This window comes from Dreissena polymorpha, chromosome 6 (assembly GCF_020536995.1).
Source record: "Dreissena polymorpha isolate Duluth1 chromosome 6, UMN_Dpol_1.0, whole genome shotgun sequence".
Taxonomy (NCBI): domain Eukaryota; kingdom Metazoa; phylum Mollusca; class Bivalvia; order Myida; family Dreissenidae; genus Dreissena; species Dreissena polymorpha.
The window spans coordinates 30487414-30504256 of NC_068360.1; the positions used below are offsets into that span (position 1 = coordinate 30487414).

Below are 16843 nucleotides of genomic sequence, written 5' to 3' on the forward strand. Positions count from 1 at the left end.
GTGAGTTAAATAGTTAATTAACTAGGATTGCCGTGACACACTCCAGGAGTAATTCAGAATCAGACGCGGAAGTACCTCATAAACTTCGAAATACACACACACCCCCACACACATACACACACACACACAGTGGTGGCTTTAGCAGTGGTCTGTATGTTATAAGTGCTTGATCGGTGGTTAGTTAGTCGGAGGAGCTTCCGCTTCAGTGAATATACAAGAAGATGCCTTGATGGTTGCAAACATTTCCTTAATTGATAAAAAATATTGCGTGTTATTTGCAGCAGTTTCCATGTTGGTGGGAGAAGTTTTCGTGCTAGTTTTAGAAGTTTACGTGATTGTTGGAGAAGCTTCTGTTGTGATTGTAGAAGTATCTGTGTTTATTTGAGAAGTTTTTGTGTTATTTGGAGAAGTTCTTTTGTTGGTTGATGAAAATTCCCAGTTGGCTGCAGTAGTTTCACTGTTGTAGCAGTATCCGTGTTTGTTGTAGAAGTTTATGTGTTTGTTGTAGCAATATCCGTGTAGGTTGTAGAAGTGTCCATGTTGGTTGATGAAGTTTCCGTGTAGGTTGTAGAAGTGTCCGTGTTGTTTGATGAAGTGTCCGTGTTGGTTGATGGAGTTTCCGTGTAGGTTGTAGAAGAGTCTGTGTTGGTTGATGAAGTGTCCATGTTGGTTGTAGCTGTAACCTTGTTGGTTGAAGAAGTGTCCGTGTTGGTTGTAGAAGAGTCAGTGTTTGCTGTAGCTGTGTCCGTGTTGGTTGTAGAAGTGTCCGTGTTGGTTGTAGAAGTGTCCATGTTGGTTGTAGAAGTGTCCTTGTTGGTTGTAGAAGTTTCCGTGTTGTTTGTAGAAGTGTCTGTGTTGGTTGTAGCTGTGTCCGTTTTGGTTGTAGCAGAATTGCACTATATGTACAGTTAATGGACAATTTCAAAGGGCCATAACTCTGTGAAAAATCAATTGACCAGAACCCGCTGATAATATGCACATCTCCTCTTGGTAGTGAAGCTCCCCATAAAGTTTCATTGAATTCCGGTCATTAGTTGCTGAGAAATAGCCCGGACAAAAATTGTGCACGGACGGACACACGGACGGACGGACAGACGAAGCGGCGACTATAAAATTGTTTGGGGGAGCATAAAAAACTATAAAACCAATGTACTATTTTTTGATAGAAAATGAAATTTTCTCTTAAAATGGCCGTCAAGGATTTCCGATCAAGGTCCGTTCTTACTCGACATAAACAACGTTGGAAACAAAAGACAAGCTATAGATTTAATAAGCAATAACCAGTCCTACATAAAAATTGTACAAATTATGTAAATGGTACAGTTCAGAATGCGACATAATTACATTATGATGAATGGATAAATACAACAGGAGGAATTAAGTATATGGCAATTATAAAATGTTTCATACCAAAACATAGATACATCTGAATGTTGTAGTTTCAGAGAAGTATATTTTTGCTATAAGTCTACAGTAATAATTCGAATATGACATGAATTGTCAGTTGAAAAGCTGAATATTTTTGGGAAAATTCTAATGTAAGAAGATAAGGATTATGCACACACAACTTCAAATTATAAGGAACAATCCCTACAAGTCTGAAAGTTGCATGTTGAAAAGTCCGAGAGAATTCCCGCCAGGTATCTTTGAGTCTGCAGACAGAGAGACAAACTGAAAGACAGACAGACAAACAGGCAGACAACAATGCTGATTCCAGTACAACCCCTTAACTTGGTAACATTGTACATTCAAAAAATTCAAAAATATAAACTTATATTGAATTACTGAAACAAGGAAGACTTACACAAGAGTTGTTCACGCATTCTTAAGTTTGGTATAGGGCTATATTTGATAATATATACAACATAGTAAAGATATATGTTGTTGTTTATGAAATAATCTTACAATTATTTATATATTATCCAAAAATAAAATATACTTTTATACAAAGTTAATTTAAAATATGTCACAGTGAAATAAAATTAAATCATTATATTTTGATTACAAACTACAAATGTAAACAAATACATATCAACACAATATTAAATTCTGGCTGATTATTTGGTTATAAAAGTTTCCATAGGCCACATGCTATACGAAATGAACAGCCTTTACAAACAATCTAGAAAAACAAAGGATACATATGATGGGCAAAAAAAAAGGCACAAAATCTCATTCAAATGTGTCTTCAAGTTACATGAAGATCAACTTTATATAACATAGATATATACACAGAAACAAGAGGCCCCAAAGGGCCCTGGGTTGCTCACCTGAGAGACTAAGATGGAAAAAAACAAAGATTAAAACTCTTCAGCAAATATTTCAAATTATTAGTATGACAAGACTGACTTTAAAAATAAGGTGTTCCAAATTAATAACAATAGGCCTATATAAAAAATTACCCCACCCATCCTGGCTGCCATGTTTTAATACCCAGATTTTTTTAAATATATATATATAAGGAAAATGTTTCTTACATACATATAGAAAAAAATGCCCCATCCCATGGCGGTCATGTTTTTCCACTGATCTTGACCATTTTCAAACTCATGCAACATATCAATGTTTTGACCAAGTTTCATGATGATTACCCCAAACATGTGACTTTTAGAGTGTTCACAAGCTTTTAGTATATTCAAATTAGGAACACCCCCCCCCCCCTCCCCTGGCGGTAATGTTACAAGATGGATGAAAAACATATTTGAACTAAACCATCCTATCCAGGTAAAAAAATGTTTTAATCAAATGTCATGAAGATTGGGCAAAAAATGTGTCTTCTAGATTGTTCACATGTTTTCACTATATACATATAGAGAAAACTGCCCCACCCCCTGGCGGTCATGTTTTTTTCACTGATCACGACTATTTTCAAACTCAACCAAGATATCCATAAAACCAATGTTTTGACTAAGTTTCATGATGATTGGACAAACAAATCTGACTTCTACAGTGTTCACAAGTTTTTTTTACGATATACATGTGTAAATATAAGGAAAAAGATCCCCCCTCCTGGTGGGCATGTTTTTTTTACCGATCCGAACCAATTTCGAATTCAAACGTCGTATCCAAAACAAATGTTCTGACCACATTTCATAAAGATTGCATGGGCGAAAAATGTGTCTTCTAAACTGTTCACATGCTTTTACTAAATACATATAGAGAAAACTGCCCCACCCCATGGCGGCCATGTTTTTCCACTGATGACGACCATTTTCAAACTGGTTAGAGATATCCACATAACCAATATTTTGACCAAATTTTATGATGACTAGGAAAAAAATGTGACTTCTAGAGTGTTCACAAGCTTTTTTACTATATAAATATAAGGAAAAAGACCCCCCTGGCGGCCATATTTTTTTACCGATCCGAACCATTTTCGAACTCAACTGTCGTATTCAGGAAACATAATGTTCTGACCAAATTTCATGAAGATTGGACAAAAAAATGTGTCTTCTAGACTGTTCACATGTTTTCACTATATACATATAGAGAAAACTGCCCCACCCTATAGCGGCCATGTTTTTCCACTGATCACGACCATTTTCAAACTCGTCCGATATATCCACATAACCAATGTTTTGACCAAATTACATGATGATAAGGCAAAAATGTGACTTCTAGAGTGTTCACAAACTTTTTTACTATATAAATATAAGGAAAAAGCCCCCCCCCCCCCCCTTGCGGCCATGTTTTTTTACCGAAGGTAAATGTTGACCACAGACAACAGGTGATCACAAACGCTCATCAATCCTCACTTTTTTTAATAACATTAAGACAATTTGATTGTAGTGTTAGCCATATGTAATTATAATTTAATAAGACATGTACAAAAAACAAACAATATAAGTTGATGTACCGAACAAAATGGGAAACAAAGTATTCCTTTAAAAAACACTGCATAGGTAAACATCATTTAAAACATACATGTAAGGTTGACAATTACAATCCTTATTTTAGAAACAAACCAATTGTAAATGCAACGTGAAAAATAAACAAGAGTGCCAAACTGTCACAAGATACGCCTGTTTGAAGGTTTTGGACAACTTGATAACCATTTGAGTGGCAAAATGATATATTTTTGAAAATTAAGCATCACATAACTTTACCATTTGAGTGGCAAAATGATATATTTTTAGGTCATAACTAACCATTTGAGAGGCAAAGTGATATATTTTTGAAAACTAAGCAACAACTACATAACTATGTATGTAAATAACATTTATTTTACATAAATAAGATGCCGACTGTCAATTTCCTCAAAATCGTGGAAAGCATAAAAATCGGCGAGACAAGTGAAGCATGATATTACAACTAATGGACTAGGGTAAAAGAAACAATGGTGATTGTTTTAAACGCACTTAGTGACCCTATGACCTATTTTTTGACCCGGAATGACCCATATTTGAACTTCACCTAGATATCATCTAGACCCATCTTCTGACCAAAGTTAGTGAAGATCGGATGAAAACTACTTCAATTAGAGAGCGGACACCATGCTAAATGCTTGAAATGCTAAGTGACCGCGTGACCTAGTTTTTGACCCAGCATGATCCATATTTGAACTTGACCTAAATATCATTAAGAGACAACTTCTGACCGAATTTGGTGAAGAACGGATGAAAACTACTTCAATTAGAGAGGGGACACCATGCAAAATCCTTGAAATGCAATAAGTGACCCCATTACCTATTTTCTGACCCGGATGATGACCGATATTTGAACTTGACCTAGATATCATTATGACACAACTTCTGACAAAATTTGTAAAGATCGGATGAAAACTACTTCAATTAGAGAGCAGACACCATGCTAACTCCTTGAAATGCACTAAGTGACCTCATGACCTAGTTTTTGACCCAACATGACCATATTCCAACTTGACCTAAATATTGTCTAGATACAACTTCTGACCAAGTTTGGTGAAGATCGGATGAAAACTATTTGAATTAGAGAGCGGATACCATGCTTAATGCTTGAAATGCACTTAGTGACCTCGTGACCTAGTTTCTGACCCAGCATGACCCATATTTAAACTTGACCTAGATATCATCTAGACACAACTTCTGACCAAATTTGGTGAAGATCTGATGAAAACTACTTCGATTAGAGAGCTGACACCATGCTAAATGCTTAATATGCACTAAGTGACATTGTGGCCTAGTTTTTCAAACAGCATGACCCTTATTTAAACTTGATCTAGATATCATTTAGACACAACTTCTGACCAAATTTGGTGAAGATCTGAAAACTACTTCAATTAGAGAGCGGGCACAATGCTAAATTTTTGAAATGCACTAAGAGACCCCGTGACCTAGTTTTTGACCCGGCATGACCCATATTCAAACTTGACCTAGATATTGTCTAGAAACAACTTCAGACCAAGTTTGGTGACGATCGGATGAAAATTATTTGATTTAGAGAGCGGACACTGCTGTCGACGCCACCTGCCCGCAGGCCCGCCACTCGCAGAGAGTAATAGGGTTTTCAATGGGCGTATAAAAAGTATATATTTTCAATAATGAAGAATCACCAACACTTTTGCCACTATATTTATGGCACAAGTATTTATTGCTTGTCATGCAAGTTAAAGAACTGTGAACATAACCCCACATTGTGATTATAGAGACTTTACCAAAACGTTGCCTATTTGCTTACCTTTTTAATGTCAAAGAACAAACCTCAAGCAAAGCTCCCTGTGACTGAGTAAAGAAAAGGCTAGCTCAATCAATGACAAAACACACCAACATATACTATCACATTATATTATTTTTTCCTTCATAAAAACTTTCTATACTTGACTTTGAATAAACATAAAATTATGGTTTGTAGTTATAATTATCTCATTTACAAATATATCAATTATCATAATCAGAGGCAGTAGCAACATCTTTTTGATAATCATCATAATCTTCTTTTTAATCATTATCATCATCTGTAGCAGCAGCATTGATATTAAAACAATTGAGATCACAAGATGTTTATCAAAGACTAAGATCAACAGCAACAACAGAATTATTCTGAACATACATTCTCTTGTTACAAATATGTCACAAATGTGTTACATCCAATAGATTTTTTTTTGAAAAACATCAAATTAAATATTAACAAGAAACTGTCGGAGACGGGTGATGCTCCCCAAAGGTTTTTTGTCACAATATTGCACTATATATTCAGATAAAAGGAAAGTTTTGAGGGGCACAACTTTGGACAAAATAATACGATGGATGGTTAAGTAACTTCAAAGGGCCATAACTCTAAATATATCATCTAACCAGAACCCACAAATAACATGCGCATCTCCTCAAGGTAGTTAAGCTTCCCATAAAGCTTCATTGTATTCCAGTCAGTAGTTGGGGAAAAATAGCCCGGACAAGAATTGCACTATATGTACAGTTAATGGAAAATTTCAAAGGGCCATAACTCTGTGAAAAATCATCCGACCAGAACCGGCTGATAATATGCACATCTCCTCTTGGTAGTGAAGCTTCCCATAAAGTTTAATTGAATTCCGGTCATTAATGCTGAGAAATAACCCGGACAAAAATTGTGCACGGACGGACGGACACACGCACAGACAGATGAAGCGGCAACTATATGCTCCCCCCAAAAAAAATTTTGGGGGAGCATAAAAATTAGAAACTTAACAAAAATATTCAAAACTAAACAATGTAATTTAAGCAGTTACTTGTAAACAAACACATTTTTAATCAAAATAATTCAAGCAGGAATAGGTCAACAATTGGAAGCATTTCTCTCACATAATTATCCAAAGCATAAATGAACAGCCTTTTAGAAAAGCACCATCATGGAGAATCATCCATACACACCGTGCGTTGGTACATAAGCACGCATCCAATGCAGTTGACTGATCAAGTTCGGTTAATGTGGACAAACAGCTTACAAGAATTTACCATAACAAGAGCACCGCATAACGGGTGCCACGCTCGGCTGCGGGTGCAGTTTTAAATAAATAAATGTTTGTCAGATTATTATTTTTTAAAGTGGTCACAGTGACCTTGACCTTTGACCTAGTGACCCAAAAATGGGTGTGACATGTAGAACTCATCAAGGTGCAGGTGCATAAAAAGTTTCAAGGTTGTAGGTGGAAGCACTTTGATTTTAGAGCCAATGCTAAAAACCTTAACAAAATGTTAAGGTTTCAGCACGGCGCGGACGTTGGACGACAAGCTTCCTATGACAATACCTCGGGTTTTCTCCGAATACAGCCGAGCTAAAAACTGAGATAAAGCAAAACATGAATAATAGTGGTAAATCACATTATACAGTAGTGAATCACATCATATAGTGGTCAAAAAAATCATATCATACAGTTTTCAATCATATATAGCGGTAAATTACATCATATTGTGTTTTAAAATGTAATCTTGATTTTGTTTCCATGTTTACATATAGCTATAAAGAGAGTTAAGTTATTGTTTCGAGAACTTTCAACTAGATTGACAGCCCTGTCGATTAATGGTGACCCAGAAAAACCATTTTATGAAAATACAACCTACATAATAAACAGTTCTTATACTTGATCTATTTTAACCTTAAACATGTAAATTCATAAAATTTTATGCAACCCTGAAAATAACTGCTGCAATTGTGTACATAGAATCATGATGAAACTTAACCCATTTATGCCTAGTGGACTCTCCCATCCTTCTAAATTGTATCAGTTTATTTCCAAAATTAGGGATGTCTAGTATATTTATTTCTATATTTAGAATATTTCTTACAGAAATTCCTTTAAGCAAATAGCGTAGACCCAGATGAGACGAAGCATCATGCGGCATCTCATCTTGGTCTACGCTGTTTGCCAAGGCCTTTTTTCTAGACGCTAGGCATAAATGGGATAAGCTCCACATAAAGATGGATGAAATAAACACAAGTTTCAGTTACACAAAAAAATATTGCAATGGAAGTTTTCTGGTAATTTGTTGTTAATGTACGTCAAAATAATGAGAGATGTCTGAACATGCAGAAGTTTTTTTTGTCCAGTGTTGATTGCATTAATGATAACCCACTTCATAGCATTACAATTGTTTCATATCTCTGCTGACTTTTGCATTTCCTTTAATACTTGTAACCAGCCTTAAAGCATAATCCATCAAATTGTTTATTTATTAAAGGTTGATGTTACAACAAAATATATTTTCTACTGTGATTATCATATCATAAAGTTTGCAATACATTTACAACATTTGAAATGCACATTTTATTTAAATATGAATACATAAAGCCAAATTCACTCTAACAGGCCTATGTTATGTTGTTTTATTATATTTTTGAAAACACCATTACAAGAAATATTGTGTGCAAATGTTTACATCACATACCAAAATGACATTAAAAGTATTTCATGTATGCTCTAAAAAAATTACATTTTAGCCCCTCTCTCTTGAAACAGGGTTAACCCTTTACCATTTAGATATGTATTTTAACGCATTTGTAGTCCATTATAAATTTAAATTTCATTAAAGGTCTTTTGTACTAGATTCAAGCTTTAAAGGCTTCAATTCCCACCCTTAGTCACTGATGAGCAGCAAACAGCATAAAACCTGAACAGACTGCGAGTTACTCGCAGGCTGTTCTGGTTTTATACTGTTTGTTAATAGCCATTTTCACTTTGCTTCTAAGTGGGAAAGGGTTAATTGCATGTGCATAAAGTTTTACCCAGATGAGCCTGTGGAGTCTGCACTTGCTTATTAGAGGCGTCACTTTATACTGGAATTTCGAAACATTCCATAAAAGCGGAAAGTTGTCGCTAATGCAGAATGCACAGGCTCATCTTGGACGCTACTTTATGCACAAGCATTAAGCCCCGTTTTCCCATAACGAGGCTATTTGAATTCCAGCAAAAGGAAAAGATGTCATGAGTATAATCAGAGGTAAGGTAAATTATGTTTTACGGTGCGATACTACAAACCCCTGTGTCAGACCCTGTTTGAAATCTGCAGTGAACACTGACACAGACTCACTTCCTGTAACCATTCAAGTTGTTAGAATAAGCCTGCAAAACGTCCGTATCTTTCTGCAAGAATTCTGGAGCAAAAGCCGTCAAGTTCCCATTCCTACAAGGGACAGAGGGTGGTACAATTTAAAGTGTTCTACAACTACAAGACGATTGTTCACCTATGCACTGAAATCATCTTTTCCTTTTGTAATTTTATATTCAACAATATAAAGCGTTATTCCATGTATGCCTTTAAAAATATATAATTTGCATAAAAAGTTTCAAATGGACACCTTAGCTTCTAAATTATGTTTAAACAAGATATGTGTTTGTCAGAAACACTATGTCCCCTTCTGCGCCGCTTTGAAGCTATATATTTGACCTTTGACCTTGAAGGATGACCTTGACCTTGATCTTTCACCACTCAAAATTTGCAGCTCCATGAGATACACATGCATGCCAAATATGAAGTTGCTATCTTCAATATTGCAAAAGTTATAGCAAAATGTTAAAGTTGGAGCAAACAAACAAACAAACAAACAAACAAACCAACCAACCGTTACCAACAGACAGGGCAAAAACAATATGTCCCCCACTATAGTGATGGGAGACATAAAAATCTGCAATAAAATCTGTAAAAAGTAGGATTTAATTGCTACTCCATGTATAATAATGTTGTTTCTGTATTTGCTATATCTTTTGAAGCCTAGATTGAATTCCTGTGATGAACATCTTGATAATAAAATCCTAATTTTACTTGCCTAGAAGGGACAGGTAGCGGTACTCCAGCAGATTTCTCCCCCTCTAAGTGATCATAGAGATGATTGGCTTCAACTTCCTGCCCTAACTCCGCCTCCTTGTCAATCTCCTTACAGGTGGGCAGGTCAACTGATTTAGCTCCGCCCATATCAAAGTAGACCACGCCCCCTTCTGCAGCAAGATCATCAATGTCTGCATACCTACACAAGTGGAGGAAAGATTTAACAACATTGTAGATGATTATTCATTATAAAAACATAGTAGATGATTATTACTTAAAAACATCCTACATGATTGTCACTTAAAAAACGTTCTAGATGAGTATAACTTGAACACATTGTACATGAATATTACTTTAAAAAACTTCCAGAGGATAATTGCTTAAAAAACAAGAAACCATCATAGACGGGTGATGCTCCCCAAAGGTTTTTTTTGTCACAATATTGCACTATATATATTCAGATAAAAGGTAACGTCTAGTAGTTGGGGGGACAAGAATTGCACTATATGTACAGTTAATGGAAAATTTCAAAGGGCCATAACTCTGTGAAAAATCATCCGACCAGAACCGGCTGATAATATGCACATCTCCTCTTGGTAGTGTAGCTTCCCATAAAGTTTTATTGAATTCCGGTCATTAATTGCTGAGAAATAGCCCAGACAAAAATTGTGCACGGACGGACGGACACACGCACGGACAGACGAAGCGGCGACTATATGCTCCCCCCCCAAAAAAATTTGGGTGAGCATAAAAATCTAGATTAATATTTTTTTTAAACATTCTAGATGAGTATTACCTTAAAGAAAAAACAATGTTGAAGATGACTATTACTTAAAACTAAATTCTAGATTATTATTACTGGGGTACTTAAAATACAATCTAGATGATTATAACTTAAATAACACTGAACATAAGTTTTACTTAAAAAACATTTAAGATGAATATTACTTAATTTCTAGATGATTATTACTTAAATTGTTGATGATTATTACTTGAAAAACACTCTAGATGATTGAAGTTAAACACATTCTAGATTATTATTGCTTAAAACACATTCAAGATGATTACTAATTGAAAACAATGTAATTTGAAAGTGCAGAAAAATTAATCTCAACAAGTAAGGCTGACCTTGATATGACAAATAACTGATGCCACCATGTTGAGTCCAAAAACAGGTTTTACAGTAAAAACAAGCAAATTTGTTGAATTGATATCCCCTGCTGAATACATTTTGTTAATGGATTGGTGCAAATCCATTGATATACCGTATAATCATTATAATTAGTGTAGAGTATTTGTTTTTATGAATTGCAATTCTCCTCATTGATAGTTATTCACCCATAAAGTTTCATGTTGAAATCTTGTAGCGACATAGATATAGCCTTGAAACATTACACCATTCAAAACAATAGCTGTGTTTGTGAAACACAATGCCCCCTACTGCGCTTTGAAGCCGCACGGCAGCTGTTTAAGAAACAAGGTTATATTTTAAATGTTAAGGTCACAGTGACCTTGACCTTTGACCTCATACCATGTTTGAATGTAGATCTTAATGAGATGCATGCACATGTGAAGTTTAAAGAACATAGACCCAAGAGTTTTCATTTCATGAGCAAGGTTAAAGTTTTGGGATGGACGGACGGACGGACGGACGGACGGACGGACGGACGGACGGACGGACGGACGGACGACGGACAGACAGACAGACAGACAGACAGACAGACAGACAGACAGACAGACAGACAGACACACAGACAGACACACAGACACAAAGACAGGCACAAAGACAGACAGACACACACACAGACACACAGACAGACAGACAGACAGACAGACAGACAGGCCAAAAACAATATAACCCCTGAAAAAAAAAATAATTAAAAAAGACCACTGATTCAGTGAAATGTATCCTCATGCTAAAGGTGTTATGTAACCTAACAAATTTCACCTGTGATCCACCATGCTGTCCTCCTCTTGTTGGCTCAATGCCAGAGCGAGGTTCGTGTCCTTGACCCGTGTGTCTGACTGAGGAGCAGCAGAGTAGAGGATGTTATTGAAGCCAACGCTGTAAACTTCTGTAAACTTGGCCCTGCGTCTGTTATATGTGGCATGGAGAGAACAATTGAGTTTAATACACAAGTTTATATATATTCCAATTATAATTTTGTGTGATACATAATTTTTTGTTGATTTTTCATGTTGACCGTTTCTTTATTTTAAAATACAAACATATCTGAAAATGACAGATGCAATTTTTTTTTAAAATCCAAAATCAGAAATAATTTAATTAATGTATCCACGAAAAAGACATTTTTTACTGCAAAATTGCATGAAGACAAATATCATTAATTGTACAGTAACAAATAAACTCTGAAAAACTTAATTTGTAGTTTCTGCACTTAAATAATGCTGGCCGTATTGAATAGATCTAAACAATTACAGGATTTTATTTCAGGTTTTCCCGAGGCTTACAAGGAAATATGGGTGATCCACTGTTTTAAAATTTGAAACATATTACAGCTGATGTTTTTTACATATTTTAACAGTGTCACTTTAACTCTTTCCTCTTTCTCATTTATTACAGTACATTTACAGAATGTAAAGAATGATTGACTCAAAATTTGTGAATTAACATCATTCTTTACATAAAGACAAGCTCAGTAGTCCGAATGTTTAATAATATTTCTGATACAAGAAATTTCACAATGTAAAGTCAGAGGCTTGATAGAGCCCGCAACATACACAGGGAATCCTTGACAAGAGTTACATGCAAGCCTCATGTGCATACTGTACAGACCACACAGGCTACTGCAAGCCTCATGTGCATACTGTACAGACCACACAGGCTACTGCAAGCCTCATGTGCATACTGTACAGACCACACAGGCTACTGCAAGCCTCATGTGCATACTGTACAGACCACACAGGCTACTGCAAGCCTCATGTGCATACTGTACAGACCACACAGGCTACTTCAAGCCCCATGTGCATACTGTACAGACCACACAGGCTACTGCAAGCCTCATGTGCATACTGTACAGACCACACAGGCTACTGCAAGCCTCATGTGCATACTGTACAGACCACACAGGCTACTGCAAGCCTCATGTGCATACTGTACAGACCACACAGGCTACTGCAAGCCCCATGTGCATACTGTACAGACCACACAGGCTACTGCAAGCCCCATGTGCATACTGTACAGACCACACAGGCTACTGCAAGCCCCATGTGCATACTGTACAGACCACACAGGCTACTGCAAGCCTCATGTGCATACTGTACAGACCACACAGACTACTGCAAGCCTCATGTGCATACTGTACAGACCACACAGGCTACTGCAAGCCTCATGTGCATACTGTACAGACCACACAGGCTACTGCAAGCCTCATGTGCATACTGTACAGACCACACAGGCTACTGCAAGCCTCATGTGCATACTGTACAGACCACACAGGCTACTGCAAGCCTCATGTGCATACTGTACAGACCACATAGGCTACTGCAAGCCTCATGTGCATACTGTACAGACCACACAGGCTACTGCAAGCCTCATGTGCATACTGTACAGACCACACAGGCTACTGCAAGACTCATGTGCATACTGTACAGACCACACAGGCTACTGCAAGCCCCATGTGCATACTGTACAGACCACACAGGCTACTGCAAGCCCCATGTGCATACTGTACAGACCACACAGGCTACTGCAAGCCCCATGTGCATACTGTACAGACCACACAGGCTACTGCAAGCCCCATGTGCATACTGTACAGACCACACAGGCTACTGCAAGCCTCATGTGCATACTGTACAGACCACACAGGCTACTGCAAGCCCCATGTGCATACTGTACAGACCACACAGGCTACTGCAAGCCCCATGTGCATACTGTACAGACCACACAGGCTACTGCAAGCCTCATGTGCATACTGTACAGACCACACAGGCTACTGCAAGCCTCATGTGCATACTGTACAGACCACACAGGCTACTGCAAGCCTCATGTGCATACTGTTCAGACCACACAGGCTACTGCAAGCCTCATGTGCATACTGTACAGACCACACAGGCTACTGCAAGCCTCATGTGCATACTGTACAGACCACACAGGCTACTGCAAGCCTCATGTGCATACTGTACAGACCACACAGGCTACTGCAAGCCTCATGTGCATACTGTACAGACCACACAGGCTACTGCAAGCCTCATGTGCATACTGTACAGACCACACAGGCTACTGCAAGCCTCATGTGCATACTGTACAGACCACACAGGCTACTGCAAGCCTCATGTGCATACTGTACAGACCACACAGGCTACTGCAAGCCTCATGTGCATACTGTACAGACCACACAGGCTACTGCAAGCCTCATGTGCATACTGTACAGACCACACAGGCTACTGCAAGCCTCATGTGCATACTGTACAGACCACACAGGCTACTGCAAGCCCCATGTGCATACTGTACAGACCACACAGGCTACTGCAAGCCTCATGTGCATACTGTACAGACCACACAGGCTACTGCAAGCCTCATATGCATACTGTACAGACCACACAGGCTACTGCAAGCCTCATGTGCATACTGTACAGACCACACAGGCTACTGCAAGCCTCATGTGCATACTGTACAGACCACACAGGCTACTGCAAGCCTCATGTGCATACTGTACAGACCACACAGGCTACTGCAAGCCCCATGTGCATACTGTACAGACCACACAGGCTACTGCAAGCCTCATGTGCATACTGTACAGACCACGCAGGCTACTGCAAGCCTCATGTGCATACTGTACAGACCACACAGGCTACTGCAAGCCTCATGTGCATACTGTACAGACCACACAGGCTACTGCAAGCCTCATGTGCATACTGTACAGACCACACAGGCTACTGCAAGCCTCATGTGCATACTGTACAGACCACACAGGCTACTGCAAGCCTCATGTGCATACTGTACAGACCACACAGGCTACTGCAAGCCTCATGTGTATACTGTACAGACCACACAGGCTACTGCAAGCCTCATGTGCATACTGTACAGACCACACAGGCTACTGCAAGCCTCATGTGCATACTGTACAGACCACACAGGCTACTGCAAGCCTCATGTGCATACTGTACAGACCACACAGGCTACTGCAAGCCTCATGTGCATACTGTACAGACCACACAGGCTACTGCAAGCCTCATGTGTATACTGTACAGACCACACAGGCTACTGCAAGCCTAATGTGCATACTATACAGACCACACAGGCTACTGCAAGCCTCATGTGCATACTGTACAGACCACACAGGCTACTGCAAGCCTCATGTGCATACTGTACAGACCACACAGGCTACTGCAAGCCTCATGTGCATACTGTACAGACCACACAGGCTACTGCAAGCCTCATGTGTATACTGTACAGACCACACAGGCTACTGCAAGCCTCATGTGCATACTGTACAGACCACACAGGCTACTGCAAGCCTCATGTGCATACTGTACAGACCACACAGGCTACTGCAAGCCTCATGTGCATACTGTACAGACCACACAGGCTACTGCAAGCCTCATGTGCATACTGTACAGACCACACAGACTACTGCAAGCCTCATGTGCATACTGTACAGACCACACAGGCTACTGCAAGCCCCATGTGCATACTGTACAGACCACACAGGCTACTGCAAGCCTCATGTGCATACTGTACAGACTACACAGGCTACTGCAAGCCTCATGTGCATACTGTACAGACCACACAGGCTACTGCAAGCCTCATGTGCATACTGTACAGACCACACAGGCTTCTGCAAGCCCCATGTGCATACTGTACAGACCACACAGGCTATTCTTGGACATGCAAGCCTCATGTGCATACTGTACAGACCACACAGGCTACTGCAAGCCTCATGTGCATACTGTACAGACCACACAGGCTACTGCAAGCCTCATGTGCATACTGTACAGACCACACAGGCTACTGCAAGCCTCATGTGCATACTGTACAGACCACACAGGCTACTGCAAGCCTCATGTGCATACTGTACAGACCACACAGGCTACTGCAAGCCTCATGTGCATACTGTACAGACCACACAGGCTACTGCAAGCCTCACGGGCATACTGTACAGACCACACAGGCTACTGCAAGCCTCATGTGCATACTGTACAGACCACACAGGCTACTGCAAGCCTCATCAGCATACTGTACAGACCACACAGGCTACTGCAAGCCTCATGTGCATACTGTACAGACCACACAGGCTACTGCAAGCCTCATGTGCATACTGTACAGACCACACAGGCTACTGCAAGCCCCATGTGCATACTGTACAGACCACACAGGCTACTGCAAGCCTCATGTGCATACTGTACAGACCACACAGGCTACTGCAAGCCTCATGTGCATACTGTACAGACCACACAGGCTACTGCAAGCCTCATGTGTATACTGTACAGACCACACAGGCTACTGCAAGCCTCATGTGTATACTGTACAGACCACACAGGCTACTGCAAGCCTCATGTGTATACTGTACAGACCACACAGGCTACTGCAAGCCTCATGTGCATACTGTACAGACCACACAGGCTACTGCAAGCCTCATGTGCATACTGTACAGACCACACAGGCTACTGCAAGCCTCATGTGCATACTGTACAGACCACACAGGCTACTGCAAGCCTCATGTGCATACTGTACAGACCACACAGGCTACTGCAAGCCTCATGTGTATACTGTACAGACCACACAGGCTACTGCAAGCCTCATGTGCATACTGTACAGACCACACAGGCTACTGCAAGCCTCAGGCCACAATTAAAATATTGTTGGTTTGCCCTTAACCGACCCTAAATTTTACAGGTGGGTATGTAGGTAGGAAAATTATTTTATTTTATTTGAGAAATGATATTTTTAATACACTAATAGTCTATGAATATTTAAAACACTTTTATTAAAGCACTGTTGCAGTGTACGAAGCCCTATGTAGCTTAACATTATCTTGTTTGCTGTTTCTTGCATATATTAATATCAAATGCATGCTTGTGTGTTATTTATTACATCAAATATTTGTTCATTATATGATTTTAATTGCTCAAATGCATTTATAATTATTTAACAGCCAGAC

General features: G+C 39.1%; 1 protein-coding gene across 3 annotated transcripts in view; it reads right to left on the reverse strand.

Moving 5' to 3' along the window:
• Window positions 1-1252: 1252 nt before the first annotated feature.
• Window positions 1253-16843, reverse strand: part of LOC127834098 (protein eyes shut-like) — a 70398-nt gene continuing 54807 nt past the window's right edge. For all 3 annotated transcript variants that reach the window (XM_052359710.1, XM_052359709.1, XM_052359708.1), the window contains 4 exons: window positions 11668-11814; window positions 9721-9918; window positions 8985-9077; window positions 1253-7238 (listed from right to left, as the gene is read on the reverse strand). In XM_052359710.1, the coding sequence (XP_052215670.1) occupies window positions 7232-7238; window positions 8985-9077; window positions 9721-9918; window positions 11668-11814 (445 nt within the window). In that variant the 3' untranslated portion in view covers window positions 1253-7231. The remainder of the gene's footprint in view (window positions 7239-8984; window positions 9078-9720; window positions 9919-11667; window positions 11815-16843) is intronic.